This window comes from Lepisosteus platostomus, chromosome 4, assembly GCF_059453375.1.
Source record: "Lepisosteus platostomus isolate fLepPlt1 chromosome 4, fLepPlt1.hap1, whole genome shotgun sequence".
Classification (NCBI taxonomy): Eukaryota; Metazoa; Chordata; class Actinopteri; order Semionotiformes; family Lepisosteidae; genus Lepisosteus; species Lepisosteus platostomus.
In genome coordinates, this window is record NC_142614.1 from 16,914,416 (window position 1) to 16,937,129 (window position 22,714).

At 34.3% G+C, this 22,714-nt stretch overlaps 1 protein-coding gene across 1 annotated transcript in view; it reads left to right on the forward strand.

The window, feature by feature from the left end:
- adamts12 (ADAM metallopeptidase with thrombospondin type 1 motif, 12) overlaps window positions 1-22,148 on the forward strand; it is a 153,483-nt gene extending 131,335 nt beyond the window's left edge. Inside the window, exon 24 of the mRNA XM_088628774.1 lies at window positions 20,197-22,148. Within this exon, the coding sequence (XP_088484900.1) occupies window positions 20,197-20,312 (116 nt within the window). The 3' untranslated portion in view covers window positions 20,313-22,148. The remainder of the gene's footprint in view (window positions 1-20,196) is intronic.
- The last annotated feature ends 566 nt before the right edge of the window (window positions 22,149-22,714 follow it).

Consider the following 22,714-nt stretch of genomic DNA (forward strand, 5'->3'; position numbering starts at 1 on the left):
TCAAAAGGAAAGAAAAACTCTCATTTGTGAATATCTTACAAAAGTGAATAGGGAGAAATGTCTTTAAGGAGTGGTGTCTAGTAGTGGAAGATGTTGCTTATTCTGGTTAAAAATCTCAAAGGCCATTTATTGTCAAGTAGTGTTTTTTGATTGTCTTTTAAAGAGGGTTATGCAATTATGATATCATAATTCACATGCAGAATAGCGGTTGATAAGTAGCAAGGCTGGGCTGCCAAAAGACAGGTATATCAAACGCAAAGATGGACCTTCTTAGCCACCAGTCTGACACCACACATGCTATGTCTTGTGTGTGGTATCGGGAAGAAAGAAAGGCAGGAAATTATAAAATACATACTTTACTTGAAGCTGTTCAGTTCTAGCATTACTGTACAGACTAAAATTGCTAGCGAACAGGCCAAACCAGGTGGTGGAAAATGACAGCGGTTACTGTTGAAGACTTTTAAGGTATGGTACCTTTGGTTTACTGCCATTCGTTTGGTATTGCCAGTTTGGCCTCTCTGTTGTGCTAGTTGCAGCATGCCCATGATTCAAGAGAATTGCAGGGGTTCTATCAATACTATTCTGGCATCAGGATGGTACGTTGCAGCTCTGTGCAAAACAAATGTACCTTTTGTTACCACACTTCAATAACACCTGCCACTGTCCGTCACCAGAATTTGTCTGTACTGACATTGATACATTGCAATGACTACCCAAACTCCGGACCACTTGTCATTTTTAGTGTTTCTGGTGCGTTCACATTTTTCAGGTTTGCTGTAGGGAAAATGCCCTTGAAGTCAGATCATTTGTTGGTGATGCCTATGACGCAGGATTCTGCAGGTGCTTGGTTAACTCCAGATCTTATCTACAAACTCATAGGCTAAGTACAGTATTAATTGAAAGAAAGTGAAGAGTTGTGTATTTTTCTCTTTTTTGACAAAAGTCAGCTGATTAAATGAAATCATTGCTTAATTATTGACAGATAACCTTTGCTTTTGTCATATTTTACTGCTGGTATATTTAATTAAAAAAACATTTTCTGTACTGAACTATACAGTAAAAAATACAGTACATACAGGTTAACTCTCAAGGAATCTGTACTTTTAAAACTTAACTATTGTTTTGTCATTACTTTGAACTACTTTACAAATAATCAGCAAAGACAAAAGAATGTATTGCCATTTACAAATGCAATTCACATTTACTCTAAAAGTAAAGGAATAATTTGGCAGAGATTTCAGTGCCTGAGGTACAAGTGTGCTTTTTCTACATGTCAAATCAGATGGCATGTTTATATTTATCATCAGTTCCCTGTAGCTGGAAATGCACATGTCTCATTCTCCCAGGGACTCAGATTTATTGGAGTGGAGGGGTAAAATTATACTGATTCATGCTGCTTTATTATTTCATCATAGGTGCAGCTGCGTGAGTTGGTGTTGATTGTCTTTTCACTTTACATGCCCTACTCAGCTCTTGACATGCCTCACGTATTTAATTAAGTTAAATTATATGGTACAGTAGGGAGTGTTGATTAATTGTATTGTCACAGACGTTTTTCAAGTACCCCAATTAATGAAAAACCTTGTTTTTTTTATAAGTTAAAACAACATTTGCTGCCTTGAAAAGTGAATGTTGTAGTCCTTTAATTACGTGAAGATATGAACCTCCAGTATTCAGACAGTAAATGAAAGCTTTAAGCCAACAGAAGATTGACCTGAATTGGTCATGTGCATTTTCTCTGAAGTCTGCCATCTTAAATTCAATTCAATTTATTTTTATATTGCGCCTTTCACAACAAGGTTGCCCCAAGGCGCTTAACAATGCAAATAACTGAGTTAGTTTAAATCCCAGCTGAAAGTCAACTAGTCAACTACAACGCGAACATGCAGAGAAGATATAAAGGCCATATACATACTGTAGCACCGCAGGAAATTAAACCTAGGGCCCCAGGACAGTAAGGCAGCAATGCTAACAACTGCGCCACCATGCTGCCCTAGAATGCATATTGTTGCAGATAATTAATTTGGAACTAGATATTAAATATTAATTGAAAAGAAATTTCAAAGTGTAAAATTTTTCCTGCACTTGGAGTTTACTTGTTACTACTTTCTACACTGTAGTTCTGTATTTCTCTGCATTTTCCTTCTGATTAGGGACACTTTATAGCACTTGTTACATCGTAATGTGTTAGAAGTTTTTTTGATACAGTATTATTCTTTCACCAGAGCCGGTTAATTTTATTCAAACTCAATAACCATTTTTCCCCTCTCCTTGAAGAACTATTTGAATTTTCAAAGAGACATTTTCATGTAGCTCTGTTTAGTGAAATGTCACCACAAAGAAATCACTCATAATCGACAAAGGCTAGTTTCAGTCGACATTTAAATATTATGCTAAACTTGCATGGAAAGTGTGGAGGAGGTGGTTATTTGACTTGGGAAAATTTGACAGCTCTTTTTCTGAGAAAAGAATTCTGCTGCTTTTTTTGTTTCATAAAATGAGGGGGTGTCAGTTTTGCCTGGAAAGATTAAAGTGTTCTAACCCACATGCTGTAGCCGGGAGTGTTCATTGCATCACTCAATTGCTGGCACAAAATCCATCTATATGGAAATAAGGTAAATACAGTATGACATTGGGCTGCAATTTAGGATCTGGACATTTGTTTAAACTCTTTTTCTTGGACAGACTTGGGACTGTTGGCAAAATCCACGTGTGCATTGTATCTGAGAATATAGTCATAGGACATATAACTTCATAGGTTAAAGTCATAGGATAACAACTTAACAAAGCAGTCAGATCATCCTACTTAAGATCCTAATACAGTAGTTAATGGATCACTAAAAGCTGTCCAGTCAGTTGTTGAAGTATCCTAAACTGTCACGGTCATGTATTTGTTTTGTATACAGCAGTTCGTTCAATTCATGACCTCGTCAATACAGATTCTGTCAAAATGCTAACCATCAGCTAATAACAGAAGTTCAACAATGTCACTCTATGGTAGTTTTCTATGGTAGCCTTTCTTTCTTTTCCTTGATTTAATCTGAGCTTCTTTGCCATTTAATTTAACATTTAGAGAATTATGCAGGTCAGTACTGTATGTACTGTATAAGGTGCATATCTGGCTTTTGTTCTTGCCTGTGAACAAGAATCATGGTCTCTGAGGAGAGCAGATAGGAATTATCTGCAGGTGTTTGCATTGCGGGGGACACAAATGACTAGGAACTGTAGGGCGTGTTAGAGAGACTGTTATCTGTAATCAGTTTTGCAGAAGTTTGGCATGAAAGCCCTACTGGCAGCTAAAATGCTACAGTGAGACACGGAAGCAGGCCCTGTGTCAGGCTCACCACAGTTCCTGGAGACAAAGCTAAGGGAAAGGCAAGAGCTCACTAGTGTAATATCTCTAGATGTCAATGAAGTCCAATTCCAGAATTCAAAATGCAAATTATTTTTGTTGTTTTTATACCTCTCCTCAGAAAAGCATCATACAGTCTTTTCCCAAAAATAAAATAGAAATTGTTCTGTCCGGGATATAAACATCTCCTTCTTGAAATCCTTGTACATGATTCTGCATTTTTGCAGACTAATTGTCAGATTTTGGCTAAATAAAAGCAGCTTAATTGATTAAACCTAATAAGTGAGCAAGGTTTATTTCATTATTAATTCACCAGCTTAATCTACAGTTGTCTTAAAGTGTTGCACAAACCTTCAACAAAACCAAGATGACTTTCCTTGACCTCCAGAGCCATAAATAAGTCATTCACAACCTGGAAAGAACTGGTACAAGAAGAATGCAAAACCTTTTAAAACAAACTTTTGCTCATATTACAGTGTTATATTCCTGCACCAGCGCTACAGTCAGTACTTGCAAACACTAATGACATTGCAGCTGGTATGATATTGATGCTCCAGAGCTGGTATGGACAACATCTACACACTGTATGGACTGTCAGGCTGTGGGTGCAAAGTGAACACCACAATTGCAATCACTTACTTGCAGCAAATCAAGTTGTTCCTCTTTATTAATTTTTAAGTTTTATAATGACAAGAAAATGCTTTCTAAATTTACATTATTCTCTGGACAGTCTAATCTATTTAATGCAGTTTTTTTTTTTTCTAGGAAGTAAACCGTGACACTGGTTATAATGTCAGCATTTTCTGTGCATGGTTTATCTCTTTTTTCATACTCATTTTAGATGCTGTGTTATTGTGTTACTTAACCTATCTGATACTGTAAGTTTATTTTAAGGTGGATGGAAGACCACCACCACCAACAAAGATGAGTGGACTAGCTTTCAGAGTGCAAAAAGACACTATAAAGCTTTTTGTTAACCTTGTTATTTCTGACAGCATCTTTGGGGTTCTTGTCTATGGTGTAGTCACCCGTGAAATGTCTTATAAATTATCTAGACCCATGAAGGAGACTATTAAAAATTAAACCACAGATAAAGAAGTAAGTGGAGTCTTTTAAATTCATCCTACCAAGTACATGTATGAAGACAGACACATTAGATCGCTGACAAAATACAGATATGCTCATTAAAATACTGTATTAACAAAATTTTTAAACTCATTGAAAACCTCCCTATTGAAGATACATTTTTAACGAAGAGAAATGTACGAGAACCTTTATGACTGGATTTGATTGTTTTAGGCTCATGTTTTTGGGATTGAGGAACATTTTCAAATCTGATGAATGGAAAGCTTCAGAGACAGATTGCAGTATTGCTGAATTAAAGCCCGCCTAGGGTTAGAGTTAACAGTCCCTCACTAGTTTTACATTTTTTAACCTCAAGGTTGTATTTTGGAGCCTGAGTTAACTTCCGGAAGAGTGATATTTTTCTCCCATCTTCCCATTTTTGTTTTGGATAGTTTTGGCCGCTTCAATTATGTTGCACATTTCAGGATGTGTATTTAAAAAATGAGTCGTATTGCAAGTGTGAAGAACACTCCTTCATTAGGTCAACTCTTTCGATTTTGTCATTTAATGTGGAAGCAGATATAGAAATGGCTTCAAAACTGGATGGTTCTTTTAACCCTAACCCTGACCTGGCCTGAAATGTACTACAGTACTGTATGTGAACAAATTCCTTTTGTAATGTTTAGGGTATTAGCTGAAAAGAGGCACTTAAAAGACATTTAATGCAGTATTATTAACAGGGTTGCATTTGTCACTCCTAAAAGTTGTAGGTGGACAGAATAAATGCTAAGGCCTTATAATGCTAACCAGTGAATGGCTTGCAAATTGGCTCTTTTCATTTTTCTTGTTTTTTTTTATCTCAAGGCACTATTCTTAGACTTTTAAAAGGTGATGATGCAATTTCTCAGTACTCTCTAGTTGAGATTTATAAGACGAAAGATTCTAGGCTATTAAAACACTAATTCCCATGTTCTCTTTGATGGTTTGCTAGGAGCATTGATTCAACAAAAATCTCAAAAGCATAATTTAAATCTGCATGAAAAAAAAATCTTCAACAAATAATTAGTGTGGATATTTTTTCAACTTTTTGATCTAATTGTAAATGAGCAATTTCATTAAGTCAGAAGGTATCAAATTTATTCACTTGATATATCCCAAAGATACCATTTGATATTTTTGTGATCTTATCAAACCCAGAGTTAAAAGACAGTATATTATATATGCAGTATAGTATCACCTATATATAATATAGTATTTAAATCAATTTAGAAGCCTGTTTCTAACATGTTTTGCTTTGTTAACCCTTAAACTGGGATTTGTTTAAATTAAAATGTACAAGAATGTATTCTTTCCTGTTTTTCTGTTTTCCCTTTGAAGAAAGACTATCACTGATTACTTTGTGTGCATCATATTCAGTTATTACTTTCCCTTTCATTTAATTGGCCATGTTCTTATGTTTCTAGGTTACTGTGTCCTGCTGCATTTTTATTTCCATACTGAATATTGGTTTCTTATTAAACAATTCCTTCTTTTGCACGGGTTTCTATTAATTAAAAAAATTCAAAAACAGGACAAGATAGGAAATTCATAAAGTTTCCCTGATCACACAGAATGTCTGATATTTATAAATTCAGATAAAGAAGGTCAAATGAGCAGTTTAACTGCACATTATAACATGACAACAGTAACCTATTGTGCTGATCTCATGTTAGAAATACTGTATCTGCAATAATGTGCAACAGAAAATGGTTTTCACTGCAGCACTGTAAAAGTTAGTCAGGGGCTGGGTTGACTTCCATTAAAGTAATAATTCTGCTTAAATAAACATCTAAGGAATTTGGTACGATGTTCAAGCAACAAATTCAGTTATTTTCATACAAGTTTGTTTTCCATTGTAGTGGGATCAGAATCAGTGAGTTGGTGAGCTTGTTATAGAAAACCAAACGTAGTTTACTAATTTTACAAAGATTAGATTTATTTCTACAAATGCAAGAGGCCACGTATTTCCATCATTTAATTTTGGTCTGATTCACAACAGTAGCATACTGTATCAGCATCCAGCATCACATTAATCTCAGCACATTCAAGCAGGGGTTTGGTTTAGAGATTCCAGAAATGTGGTTTTAATATCACAAGGGTATAAGCTGAGACAGAAGAAGAAAGTCTTCCTAGTTTATTACCCTACAGTCCTTTGCAATAAACCCTTAGGTTTAAACAGCCTTTCTTTACTTCTCTTCAGAGAAGAGACTAGCACATAATCCTAATTAGCACATTTGCAAATATATATATATAATATATATAGATTTCACTATTGACATTCATTTTTTAAATTTCATTAAACATCTAAACAGTAGACACATTTGGAAGTGGAATTCATTTTCAGGACAGACTACCAATATTAGTCATCACTAAAAGAGACTTAATTCAGTGTCAATGAGAAATAATGTTTTGAGTGGATAAAGCATACACAGTCGTTACTAGGTGAAAGAGAAGCACAGAATATCAACGATTGCAAAAACCAGAAATCACATCCTCAGCCTTAATAATGTATCACCACACACCCCCACAACAACCCAGACACAGTTAGAATTGGAAGCCCCATTCTCGAAAAAACAACCGAAGGGAGAGAGGGGATTCAAATTCAAGACTCTCAAACCATGACACAAAGAGCAAAAATTTCCCCCTAGTAAGGGGAAAAAATAATAAAACTCTTTCAAACCACTAGAAAATTTTTGAATGCTTAACATTTTATTCAGGTATACCAATCACATGATCTATTGTCTGTTATGGTATGAAGTGTTTTGAGATGTTGCCATTATTGTTCATGGATTGTTGTGATTTCTTTGCAAGAACTGCAACACTCACTGATATGGAACCTTCAAGACAATCGGGGCTTCGCGTTTGGGGCAATTCATCTGTTTTACAGGAATTACCTAGTAGGCCACCAGTATAAACAAGTCTCAGTAATATAGACAATTTCTGCAACTTTTATTATAAGTTTTAATACAACTTTTGAAATTCTGACTCGTATTGTTTTGAATCTCAGAGGGTCTTGTATGTGGTTACAGTAAATTGTATGGAAAATATTACATCTTTTTTGCATTTACAATTAACATAGACCTAATTGATGTACTTTTTTATGCAAATAGTATCCCAGCATACAACCTTCAGAGGATATTAATTGATTTTGGCAGAGACTGCATTATGCTGGGGCTCCTTTTTGCATAATAGAAATGGCATGTTCCAAAGCAAAACAGCACACTCTGGAATTCCTTATAAACAACACCAACAAGTGTTATTTTGCTATAACATCAGAATAGCCCATCTCAAAATATATATTAAATAAGTAAATCAATGAGTGCATTTTTTATGTGGGCTGGTTGCTGTATGGCGTGAGCATAATGAACATTCAGATGGAAATCTCAATATAAAAGTTTCCAACTGTGAGGTGCTGTTTTTCATTTTCAGTTATTGTGGAAAAAAATAAAATCAATGCAGCATAGCAATTTCTGCTGCTATTGCCAAATACCAGTTTGCATACCAACTACTACAGAAGTCTCTCGAGGGCATGTTGAAAACAAGCTCTTCGAACCCCTCCAATCTGGTTTCAGACAATTACACAACACTGAAACGCCTTTGTTAAATTTGCTAACGAGTTATTGTTTATTGCTGCTGCTTTCAGTTCTCCATCTATCCCTATCCCTGTTTTTGACGCTCTTAATCATGACATCTTAGTAACTTGTCTTGAGACTGTGTTTGGAGTCTCTGACATTGCTCTTAAATGGTTCAACTCTTTACTGCTCACCAACACTTTGGTGTTCCTCAGCGCTCAGTACTGGGCTCCCCTACTATTCAACATGTATATATTCCCACTTGAACAGTTATTAAAATAACATGGGTGGAATTATCATTTTTATGCTGATGATACTCAAATCTACTAAATGCCCAAACTAAACCTGACACTAAAGCAACTTTTTCTGCACTCTCTCGTTGCATCTCTGACATAAAATCCAGGATGACTTCTTCTTTTAAACTGCAACAAGATCCAGCACCTCCCTTCGGCTATCTAAAGCCAGAGTTGATTTCTGCAATGCTGGGATATGAAAATCCACACTAAACAAAGTTTAGTACAGTATATGCAAAAATCAGCAGCCAGAATCAGATTTGCACGCAAGTGATCACATTACTCCTGTCTTGGAGTCCTTACACTGGCTTCCTGTTAATTTCATGTTGACTTTAAAATCCTCATGCTCACCTTTAAGGTTCTACATGTGTTGGCACCTCAGTGCCTATTCACTCATTATATTCCTACTCCCCACCTAGCAATCTTCGTTCATCTAATTCTGGGTTCCTGTTTGTCTCCCAAACTCACCTACATTCTATGAGAGCTGGGACTTTTCTTGCTATGCCCCAAAGCTATGGAATTCTTTACCCAAGGAGCAATATATCAATCAGATATATCACCTACCGCTGAGCACATTCAGATCCAAACTCAAAACCTTATTTTTCAAACTTGTTGTTTTATGTAATTTATGTCTGTGTGCTCTTTGCATTTTCTACTACATTTCTAATCATTTGAGTTTGTTTGTGCTCATTGTTTTTATCCTTTATTACTATTTTTGTTCATTGCTATATATAATAAAGTATTATAATAATAATAATAATAATAATAATTATTATTATTATTATTATTATTATTATTATTATTATTATTATTATGGTTGTTATTATAAAGGAGAAGTATTTACTTTCTTTCAGAGCATAAAACTAATATGTATAAGCAAAATCAGAACTCACAGCGGTCTGGGATGTACACTGGGAGGGATTAAGCTGTAGTCTGAAAAGGAAAATGAATTGTTAATTAATTAATTTTTGTTTTTACTATTACTCTGCTGGGACTGCAGTAGGTTTATGTTATGGCTATCACTCTGGATAATGTTTAAAAGCAAATATGATATGCTCAAATAAATATAATGTTAAACTTTATTTGGTGTATAGGGACCTGTTTTATATTGCTTTATAAAATGTATAATTGAGAGCAATTAAAACTCCATTCCAATTAAGTCTTTCACCTCTGTTTGCTACATTGAATACAGCTTAAACACTTGAACACAATACTATGGGATTCTGAGTTGGCAGGATGAAATAAACAAAATGCCACATAAGAATAAAACTGTTTAATTCTAATGAACCACTTAGACATTTTGTCAGAGTCCTTGATAATTTTATATCAAATGTCTCACTTACAGTCATCTTTCATCAAGACTAAAAAGATCCAGTTGTATGAACCTATCAGAGTAAGACATCCCTTTAAGTTAGGGAATGTAACAGGTCACTCTCCTCTTTTCATTCATTGGACCTCTAGTGCTTGATTAAATTTATGTGACTCGTAGCTCTTCATTGCTGGGAGGAAAGACATTACAGCTAATAGAGGATAAGCTGTGTATGTTCAAGACCAAGTTTGCAACCAAATTTCTTTAAAATGGTTTATTTACAGAGCATTTTTACACAATTTGCTCAACAGTTTAATAAAGTTACTATAAAAATAATATTAGCCCCCTTTTCACTACTTGTATCTACTTTTAGAAGATTATATGGGAATCATTCTATAAATAGAAAAGATTGTATAGAAAAGATGGGGCAGTCATGGGGAAAAATAGTTTCTTAAGGTATTTACACTAAATGAAGGACACATTTACATTATATTGTAATAAATACATTTATGTGATACAGGTTTTGAAAGAAGGATATTGTTTCATATATTTGTTTTCTTATACCATGTTGAGTAGTAAAAATAAGACATACTAGAATATTACTTTTGCTTATATTCCAATGTGAAAGTAAACTTGAAAATTCCTTTTCCAGTGCAAACATTTTTAGTTGTAGCAAGAGAATATTTGATAAATAAGGCCAACAAAACTCTCAACCAGTTTATTATATTGGTGTTAGTTGGATGATTTTCTTTTTTTATTGGTGAGCTCCGTTAATGTACTGCAACGAATAATAAAATCTATTCATATAAAAAAGTCACTTCATTAAAAAACAGCTTTCAATTTGCAACTCATTTCACAAAAAAATATCCACCCACGTTTTTAAAAGCACAGGTACCCTTGCACTGTGTGATCCACCAAATGATACCACCAATTCAATGTTCAATTATAAACATCAGTTAGATATTACTACTACTAATAAACTTTATAATGTCTTTAAAAGTAGCTTCTCAGAGCAGTTTACAATAAGAAGGGGTTTACAAAGAGAAGAGTTAAAGTAAGTACAATTAATAAACAAGGGTTAAGAATGTAGTAGGAGGTGGAGTGATTTTCTGAGACTTCAAACTCAGCCTTTAAACTGCGCGAAGCAGATTAAGTTTTTATTTTATGCTAAAGTGCATAGAAGATCTCCTCCTGCTTTTTAGGCAACAAAGAATTCTTGGAGAGATCTGTGCTGTTTTAAGAGCTTTTGCTGAGGCTTATCTGCTCCAGGTCAAGCAGAGGGGCTCTGGTAACTCTCTGCTGATTTGTATTTGAGGATGTGCCTGTTAGATCCTGGAGCAGTAAGTATATTTAATAAAAAATATATATATACTGTTTACATCAATAAGTTCTGTAAAAGGTGGAAATGGGTTTTAAAATTATGTTAAAACAGAATAATATATATTTTTAATTTAAATGTTATCAGATGCTGTTTTTGCCTGTAGACATTGGCTTTTCTGTGTGCTTGGCTCTGTCTTAAATGTGCCAAGCTGTTATTTTTGTCTGTACTAGTAATTAATAAAAATATATATATTTGCCCTTAGTTTTTCAGCCTTATGTTTGAAATCATAATGCTGAAGCCATGAAAATGAGCACTTCAGACTTTTTTTTCTGTCATTGATCATTCACAATGGTCTTCACTTCAAAATTACAAAAAATAGGAACAAACAAAACATGCCAGGCAATGTTTCCAGCATTTCAGGCAGAAAGCTGATTGTGTGCATGTGCTTAAACACACCTGTACAAAAATCTTGTTGGTTCACTGGAGTTCCAGATGAGGAGCAAGAGGAAGCAGAGACAAAAGGAAAATCTGCTGCTGAGAAGTAGAAACAGACTCATTGCACTGAGAAAATCAATACAGCAGGAAGCCCCAGGATTACTGCTTAAGAAAACAAATAGCAACAACATAAAACAATTTGGAATATGGAGTCAGAATTCCCATAAGGCTTGTAATTAATGCTACATGAACTGTTTGGGTACATTTAAAATCAGCCCCATATGGTCCTTACCCAAGGACTAGAGAAAACCCAGAGAACTGAGGAAGGAAGTGGGAAAGCAGCCTGGGGCCCAGTGTTTAGGCAAAGAGTATTTACTGCAGAGGTAAAACTGGGCCAACTGAAGAATAACAGAAATAGCCTTGGGACCACAGCAGCACTAGGGCCAGTTCTGTTGGCTGGAGACCGAAGCAAAACCATTACTTTTTTCTGAGCTATTGGTGAAGAACAGGTGATACCAGACCCAGGACGGAGCTGATTTCAGGAGCTGTCATTTGTTTGGCTGGGGATTTTGAAATGCTGGGAATCAATCAGCAATCAGCTAATGAAGTTAATAAAATAATAGCTTTTAAAGTAAAAAAAAATGGTGCAGGCCAAGAATTGATTGATACTGTATAAACATCAGCATACTGTACTGAAATGAAACTGATATTCTTTTCTGAGCTGCAGCAAAGGCCTACAAGAGTTGGTGAGCAGGCTAGTTGATTTTTTAAAGATCCGTATCTCAGGAAGGATATTTATTTGCCACTCAATAAGACATTTTTTAAAGTTCTTATTCTTTCAGCTCTTTCATAACTTATTGACTCTCTTTGTAGACAAAATATGTTAGAACTAAAAACAGATATCAAGGCATCAGACATAACATATATGTTTCAACTTCATGGCCAATATCAGCTGGAGTTTTCATAGGTTGATGGCAATAAGGTAGAAACAAAAGAGCACAGAGAGATATTACAAAGAAGGGGAGACCATTTGATATTATTTGTTACTTCTGATTCTTACCCCTTTGAACTTTATGTATAAAGTGATATCGTTCTATTTTATAATGATGTGATTGAAAATGAGTGTGATATACCCAATAGGAAAATAAGAAAGCATGCAAATTAAGTTAAACATAATTGATCTAAACATCTCATCTGGCCATTGCTTGAAAGAAGCCAGAATAATGGCTTTCACAACATTGCTGGGTGTATTTTTTCACACCTACACAACCCTTTGTGTAAAGAATTTTGTTTAAATTGTTCAGCTTTAAAAGTACCAGTTTTTAAAGTGCTTCCCCTTAGCTTACACATTTGGGTCCTCTGTTTCACTCCCTATGGGGGAGTATATAAAATGGAGAACAGGAAGAATTACTTTACATAAAGAATTGAGGAAATCTGGAACTATAACTTCTTTCAAGAAATGGCTGGATGAGAGCCTCAGTTCTATTACATAGGAAGCAAAAACATAACCTACAAATATAAAATGGAAAACACTGAACTTGAGAAGGCTATTTATAAAAAGATATAGGTGTTGACGCATCAATTACATCTCCAAGACAATGTGGGAAAGCAAAATAATGTTAGGATGTATAGTCAAAAGCATAGAATTTAAATATTGTCTAGAATATACGGTACAGTAGGTCACCAAGATACAAGAAAGTGGTGCTATGGAATGAGTTCAGTGAGGAGCTCAAAGGAATATCCTACACTGACAGGCTAAAAGAACTGAAAACAATTACAAGCAGTACTCAATCAGTTATTCAAAAACTGTCAATGGACTGTAAATGAGACTTGAAGGTCCCCTCGTAGTCTTGTCTGCTCAAGACTGGAAAAAGTCAGTTCTTTTAGCTCATCAATGTAGGACACTCCATTGAGGTTTCGAATGTATCTGGACTCTTCTCTGATTCCAGAACAGAGCAAATATATATATATTTTTTTTAATGTGAAAATACTGTAAATGAAATAATACATAATATATAATATAATAATATTTATCTATATATAAATAATATAATAATATACTTCAAAAATATAATAATTAATTTGTAATCTATAGTTACATAAAATGTCTGGCATCTAGTTATGTAAGCAGAGAAATTAAATTTATTATTAGGAAAAGGAATGATGCAATACAATCCAGAAATAAATAGATTTAGGAAAACCTAAACAATTTAATAAATGTTTTGTGGGCTTCAATTAAATTAATTATTCCCTCCCTTCCAGTTATATCATAATATCATGGGTCATTCAAGTTTACAGTAACACTTTGTCTAAGTTTTTTGCAAAGAATAATTCCAAGTTTGTAGCTATAGTCAGAGAATATGAAAAATTAAATGAAGAAAAGAAGCATCTTTCTGGCTTCACAGTAATAGAAAAAGTACCTATGATTCATCTGCAAGAGATGCAGCTCCAATAAGTCATCCATCACTGTCTTTCTTAAGCTTGTGAATCATTTCCTTTCCTCAAAAGAATGCTTACAGAGTGTCAATAAGCCCCTAGTCTTTATAAAACATAAAAAATAAACACATGTTTCTTAAACATTTGTAGTCATGAATGAAAAGCTGTTTATAGCATCCATATTTGTTCCTAATGATTATAAAATAAAGGAAAACCAAGCATCAGATTTCTTTTTAGAAATGCCTATCATTTTTTCGGCATCCACTCATTGAATAACATGGAGGAAATTATCTTCTTTATTAAATGCTTTTTAAAAGTAAAAGTGCAAAATAACATCTTAGCTCATATAGCTTATTTTTATGGGTTTGATAAAACGTCAGAGTGACAAGCCATAAAGAAATAAAAAATAGAAATACATTTATGAATGTGTTGTGTTTGTTTTCACTGATGTGCTTTGTGTTTGATAAGCAGAGTGCTAAGCTGAAATGATATGAGGGTCTTACTGTATATCATAAAACGATGGGATTTCATTCCCAGATTTTCACCAACTACCCAGTTTCATCTCTACATCTGCTGCTCTTGGTGCCTTTGTGAACCTGGGGTGGAGTTTGTGGATGCCAGGGAGTGGGTGGTGCACATAAAGAATACATACTGTGCCAGTAGGAATGTTTTAGCCATGGAGATAATTAAAAGCCAGTCCCATGACCTGTGCAAGACAACTGTAGGGCTAGCTTGGTATGAGAGAAAATAAAAGCCCTTTTTTAAGGGAAGTTTTTTTAAGGCAACATATTTTTAGCCTTGTGTGGTCCAAGAGCTGCTAACGAGATCTCTCTGCACCTGTTCCCTCTCCTCCCTTCTCTGGTTTGCTCCGCACATTAGTATTTGATCTCCTGCCTCCTGCTGAGTTCCCATGTTGACAGCTTATCAGGTTCTCCATGTTGATTGCTTAATTTGTCGAAAGACTGGTCTTTTTTTAAAAAAACTTTGTTGTTAAAGAAATACAAAACAGATGTTATTATGGTGGAAATGTTATTGCATTTTTATTGTAACAGTCATCACACATTAGGGACAGCACAGCAATCAAACTGATTACTTAAAGCCCATCCACAGTACATAATTAAAATCACACAAAACTGATCAGTTGAAGTATCCCTTTGGCTTCTCACTGAGAAAATTGTACACTCAAAGAACCTAAAATATCAAAGTTGTTAGAACAGAAACTTTTCATTGTATGTATTGAAAACCACGGTTCTGGTGTTTTCGGATAGCAGTGCTTTATGTTTCTTGATTCAGTCACAAATGTGGTATTTCTAAATTACTTCATAATAGAGGGCAATTGTACTGGAACACACCATGGCTCCTGTAGAATTGATCTTATGCATTTTAAATAGCACAGAAATAGCTGAAAACGTGTCAGAATTCGGATTATTCAACAAGAAGGCACAAGTGGTGAAAACTTTTAAGTGACTCTTAAGAAAATTGGTTTTGGCTGTCATTACAAAATTAAGAGAATCATTATTAGGTGTACTACAGCAATTAACATTTTTCCAAGACAAAGTGTCGTTAGGTTTGTAGTAATAATAATTTATTGAATTTAATATAGCGCTTTTCATTCCTAAGAACCCACTTGGGCTTAGTATGGAAGCCATCTGCCACAGCAGAACCACTAAACAGTAGTTAAGGTTGAAAAGTGAAAAATTGCTTCACAAATAAATTTAGATGTTTAAGAATAGTTTGAAAAAATAATCACTAATTCCTTCTACAGTAAAATAATACATCTGAGTGTGTGTGCAATGTTCAATACGTGTTATACCGTGAGATGTTCTAATAAAGGTACATGTTATTGTACATGTGAGGTTGCTATTATAAAATGTGGGAGCTTGATACAGAAGTCATACTGAATACTGTAACTGTTGGCGTCCTTCTCATAATTCCACAGCTGGGTATTCCTCAAGTGCTATATTGATTAAATTATCTTTCTTTCAACTGAGCTAAATTACCAATCACATCTTAGATTGACTGTTTCCTTAGCTCTTCCGTGCCTTTGCGAATATTTGAATAGATATCACCAAGGGTTCCACTCTTTACAAGCAAACATCCTGGGCTATGCTGTAAGTTTGCTGTGCAGGTGTTTATATTCCACGTTTATATTTTAAAGACATGTGCAGTTGTTTGTACTTATATAACTTAGAAACTTATGTTTAATTTGAAATCATATTCAGTACATTATGAGATGTACCTACAACTTTATAATTATATTCCTTTTGATTTTTACAAGCTATATACTGTATATACATTATAATATAGTTATGCATACAGCTGTTCAGGTTAAATATCTTCATTAGGAGAGATAATTGTTTAAACAGTTGGATTTATCAAAACACCAGAACCCATTTCTGGTTGTTAAACTTATGTTATGTTATTTTCTACAGTATATGATGGCAAAAATAGAGCTAATTTGGTACTTGAGTAAATGCTATCACTTGCACAATATACATTTTCCATGTTTAAAAAAACTACTTAGATAATTGCAGAAAAAATAATTTTAACAAGACGTATAAGTTGCTGCTATGCACTGCATTTGGAAGAATGAATTGTAAAAGTTTTTAACATATTTCAAATTTTAAAACCTTCTAATACATCTGTTCATTTATATACAATTTTAGGTTATATCCTCAGAAAAATAGTTTGCTGAGACCGTAAGGTCTTCACTAAATAAACAGTTCCTGTCTGGTTTTCTAGTTTTCCTTTGTGATATGATATACAGTATGCTCTGAGTTCTAAGAGAATCCACAAATGCGCGTTATATTATTACTAGTTTACTTTCAGTTTTGGATCTTCTACCCTGCCTCTCGTTTTTGACTTTGCCTTGTGTTTTGGATTGTTGCTCTCTGGTTGTCTTTCTTGTTTCCTGACCTCCTTGCTTGCTTCCTGGTATAGGTTTTGCTAAGTGATTAGGATTGGTGTTCTCTCTCTCTCTCTCCTGAGTCCTGCACAGGATCCATACCTCCTACCTGCCAATTGTTACAGAAATGTATCCAGGGTACATTTTTTTTCTTTCACACAATTAACAAAAAAGAGGATGTCAGTGTTTCTACTGTGTGATTAAACATTATATGATGGTTTTCAACATTTTTTACTCAGTACAAATGAGAAATTAACTTTCATAGGGAAAATCCCAAAACTTATACTAGTAGTGATTTGAAATTATTTTTAATTTTGTCTTTTCCAAGGCTGTAGTAGGAGAATAGTCTTTTAGAATGAACAAAAAGCAGATACTGCTTTAGATGAAATGTTGTTGTTACCAAGCTTACCTCTTTCAGTTGGTAATAGTCTCCTCATTTCAATAAGTTACAGTTAACCAAAGAGTAAGGCCTCCTCTTCTCAGTAACTTTTCGTATGTTCCTTATTTCTCGCTGTATTAGCAGATCACACAATATTACTTTCAAGTAATTTTAGATAACTGTGCAAACTGCTTTTATGGACACCTTTACAAAGTAGCCTAAATTAACTTATCAACTTGTTACAAAAACTGGATAGTACAGAATCAATTATTTTACATCAATATATTACTTATTGAAGTTTAAATGACGCTCTAAATTCTTGTCTTAATGTATTTATATTAAGATGAAATACAGTATTTGGTAATGTACAGTGTGATACATGGAATCTCTTCTCAAGTACACAAATCTAAACATAAATGCTTAATGGTAAAAAAAATGACTTTGTCAGACACTTGTGTTTTTAGTGCCACAAGGGTAATGTTCAACGTTGTTCTGGAAGTAATAAACAATATACCAAAAGGCAGTGAAATATTTAAAGAATGATACCTTTCTGAAGAAATCTTATAAATAATTCAAATTTATAATTTATTGATTGAATTTAGTTGTTTTTTGTAGTCCAGAGAAAAGCTAAATATCAATTTATAATGTTGGAAAAAAGTGAAGCCTGTAGGAAGAGAGAATTTTTCAGATTTGGGCAGGTGTTTACTTTGAACACATGAATCCCTTCTTCACCTCCATGAAGGCTATTGAATATAATACAGTGGTAAAAAAGCCTGTCCTAAAGAAATCGATCATGTTGCCTGAGTCCATGAACAAAATCAAGCTGTCAAAATAGAAAAATAGCTAAGTTAAAAACAAATTTAATTCTTAAGTGGTTCTGGCATACTGTAGACAGTCATCCATCACTTCACGGGCTAAAGTCAATATGTTAATTTATTCCTCTGTTTTTCTTATGTTGTACTGTGAACTGGAAAGACTGAGGGTGCAACTGTTTTTGCTGAGATGAAGGCACAGGGCCAGCATTTATCTTAAGAGCTTCTTTCTCAGGCCTGTTAAATGCAATTTGGCACTGTCCTGTGCATTTGCCCAACGATGTACGATCCTGGCCCTCTGTCAGAGAGAGAGAGATTACTGAAGAGAACAATGCATAATTTCAGAAGTTAATATTTACTGAAACAAGGGCTGCTGCTGACATAGGTGTGTTGATTTGACACCAGAAAGGTTTCTTTCAAATCAGCCAGGATTCCCATGTAGACATGGGAGTTTTTTTTTTTTTTTAGGACTGCCTCATCACAATCTTCATTAAAAAGACATAGCCTGTGATTTATGTCCTTTTCAGTATAATATACTTTATGCACGCAACACACAAAGCCTCTGAAGAGTTGGGCCTCAATGTCACCTCCTGTGTCCTGTTTTCTAGGGAAGCCAGAGCTCTCTACATCCTCCAGATTGCTGATGAGTCAATGACAGTATTTTATTCAGTCACTTGACACACTCAATGTGTTGATGCCCAAAAGCAGGAAAACAAAATACAACATGATCCTGTGGAGTTGTAGGGCCTCTTAAATCCATCCACCATCTCTTATAAACTTCCAGATAATCTCCATCTCTTCTTTAGCTTGGCAATGATCACTTGTACAGTATACTGTACATGCAGCAGAGACTCTTGCTTAAATAAGTGAGAACTTAAAGTGCGATACAATATGGCATACAATAATCTGGACTTTTCACATGTATTGAAGATTTCATTTTTCACCATAACATTACCAACAAATATATTGTTGAATTTGCCAGCTTTTAAGTACAGTATGTTTCCAAATGGATGTTTCTTCTTTACTGCCTCCTTACAGTTTTGTATGAACATAAATTAAACAAAAAGAGTTATAATGCAATTACTTTGACAGTGTTCTTTGAAGAGTTTTTGAAGGTTTTTTTTCCTTCTGCCATTTCTGTTCCAAGAAAAGAAACTGAACAGAGAAAAGTGAAGTGAATTAAACCATGTGACTCCTTCATGTTTTCCTTCTTAACAGGAAAAGGTAATATGGCTGGTATTGACATTTTTATTCATTTTTTACATTATATTCCTCTTGGATCTAATTGAAATGCTTTTTATAAGAGCTAGAGGTAAAATAGGTTGTATTAAATGGATGTCTACTTTCAGAACCAAATGCATTTACCTGAAAACCAATCTTATTAGTTTGCTGGAGTTTTCATTGATGTTTACTGTGCATACTGTAACTTGAAGATACTGGAAAAAAGCACTTAATTTATTAGCCTGGTATATGCTGATACTTTTCCATCATAGCCACCATGTTATTTACAGTATATTCAGTTTCTTTCTTATTTCAGTCCAGTGGTATGACAATGGTATGTGTGCTCTGTTATGTTACAGTATGTGTCCAATGTGTTGAAAATGTAATGTGTTAACTTCAGCCTAATAATAGAATGGTAAAAATTGTAAGATTCCCTTGACAGAGCAATGATTCTCTATGGTATTATTTAATTTTGCTTTAGCTAAACTGTTCAAATTGCCAAAATGTACATTAAAACTATTTGAAGTAATGATTTATTCTAATGCATAGAACAATATAATTATCAGCTTTATATTGTATGTGCTGTAGATTTAGGCCACTGACGTTTTTCATATTGAGTTAATGTAATATACAGTAGTGTAATTGCAAGCTGTGTTCGTGAAGAGATCAGCATTGACATAATAGTCTGTAAATTCCTATAGTCCATCAAAGGACTATTTTACAATTTACAATTATTTTACAATTTTACAATTTTGCTTTTTTTCTCAAATTAACAATGAAGGGTTGATTTATTTTTCTATGACATTGCTGAATGTTTTGTGCACACAACTAAAAACATTTGATTAAATATTCTCCCTCACACCTGAAGAACGTTTCACAGCCGAAACGTTGTGTTTTCTCTCTTCTCTTTTCAGCATGGAATAAACCTATTACGTTTTATTTTGCAGACTACACATGCTGACGCAGCTACCCACCTGAACTATTTGATTAAATATTCTAGCTGGATTTTGTGTTTTTCTTACACATTTTTGCTAATGTTTTTTTTTTCCCCATTTAGAGCTGTCCTGCGGCAAAAACCACATGTCCACTCGATTCTGTGAAAAACTAAAGTTGCTTGGCCGCTGCTCAGTGAGTTCAATAAGGAAGCAGTGCTGCTCCACCTGTGCTGCCTGATGTCACCTCTCGGATTACAGACAACATGGTTTCTAGCATCTGAATTTCAAAGGACATTTTCTTATAATTCTGAATAAGGATTGCTACTTGAATTTTTTTGTGATCTTCTTTTTCCTCCTGGATGTAGTACACACAAGCTGTTTTCCTTTGATTCAGCAATTAGTTACCAAAGAGGCAGCCACCGGTGTGAAGGTAAATGTGTGTCATGGTACAGTAAGTGTGTGACAGCAACCTTATAACAAGCATGATTTCTGACCTTGACTTGCGTCATCCAGCTGATCTCCTCCATCACGTCTCTCTAGAAAGCAGGTGGCGTGCACTTAAATCTTCGGGCAAGACACCTTTAAGCTGTTCCCACACCATCACTTTTATTTATAGGAATGCATGATACATATGCAAAAGATTAAAGGGGCAATGAACATGGTAAAGTCTTAACAGAGCAAAGAGAGAAGGTTGCTTCCACAGCATGGAATGATTTTAGCTGACACACTTCCCAGAATTAGACTCTAAAATGCTTTTGTTTGCAGCTGTCGCAAAACTGACCCAAAACACTTTTTAACCTCTAGCTATATCAGCATCATCAGGGAGGTTTTTAGCAGCTTTTGTAGCCTTGGAAATAATGCTATGTGTGAAGGGAACATGATGGATATTACTAATAATGTGCATCCTGTTGTTTTATGTACTTATGAAGAGTATTTGTTTTAGTTATTTCTACACAAAGTGATTCCTCTACAGTAGAAGACTATCAGTGTTTGGCATAGAGCCCCATTCAACTTCTTTCCTCCAGGATATGGGACGTAGTCCCAAAAATTGAGTGGACTAAGCCACACTTCAGACACTGAATAAAATCATAACCTGTTTTTGTTTTTTTTACTGTCACTTTTCCATCATTTTCCACTTTTTTAACATAACTTCTAGAGTTAATTAAAATGCTTGAAAACACTTTTTTTATAATGCCAATACATCAGTTTCTCTGTTTACATTTACTTTTACAGGAAAATGGCAAATTCATACAACTGATGTTCAGGCCAATTCTGTTTTCTTTTCACTATTGGCAGTTAAATTCAATAGCAACATACACAACAGGTGTTATAATATAATATTGTCATAGGTCTACAGCAAACTGTAATGACTATGGACAGCAATAATTCAGACTCACTGATGGAAGCAATTTATGGTAATTTCATAGTTACGCAGTATGTATCCATACTCGTTGATCTTGTATTTGATCATCTATGAAACAAATTTGCTTAGCACAGCGTACAAGAAGACCACATATTATCATGAGACCATGTGTATTAATATACATACAGTAATGTTGTTTGTGTGATTTTAAAACATCAGGGCCTCATTGACATTATCTGGACATAGAACAAGTAAATAGAACAACAAGAAGTTAATACATTTTAAGAAAGAATAAAATTACACCTTTTTTATTCATTGCAATGATTACAGGTGAAGTCACACATGTTCTTTGAGTGTATGTGTGGGGAGATCTTAAGTATTGAAATATTTTCATTTTTTAAATATTTTTGAATAAAATAAAACTAAATCATCCGCACAAAAAATACAGTGCATGATACAAAACTGATGTATATTGTATTGTACTGGATGATTAACATCAGAGAATTGGGAGAGAATCTGAATTTAACCTGCTTGTTTTTTCTGCGTCTTTTATTCAATGGTGCTATTAGACAGTGGTGCTCTCATGAGGTGTTGCAGGTCATCACCACTCCTGCCTTTATACAGTGTTACTTTATAAACACTGTAAATGCCTTGACCAATGTTACATCTGCTGTTTTTTAAAATAAATGTTGTCTTGGTATTTGTACTGGGTGAAGTCTGCTGCTCTGCATTTATTGGTGTTCCCAAGAGGTTTGACATTGCACTGTATTTGCCCCATTGATTCTTGTTTTGGTTTACCAATTTGACATAAGGCACATAACTGCAAAATGAAGCTCAAATTAATAGTGTAGTAGGTAATATCCTCAATATTTGGACCTAAAGTACTTAATTTTAAACATTAAAATGTACAAATACTGTTTATAGCCTAACTGGAAAATTGTAGTCTTATAGACTTTTATTAGTCCAAAGAAATATAGGAAACCTTTTTCTGATGCTTTAAGGTGCTTTTACATTTTAGAAAAGGGTCAGTTAGAATCAAAGCAATGTCTTCCTACCAGATGGACATTAACAACAGTATTTAATTAAAATTAAAAAGCTGTAATTTGCACTTACCTGTATATCATCTGTAGATAAAATAATAACATTGATAAATAATGTGGTCAAAGCCCGTATCTCTTAAAACAGGAAGCTAAAGTGTAACTGACTTTATATAAATTTATTATATTTATATAAATCAGCATTTTTTTAAATTCTTTTCACTGCAGTGGGCCATTTAA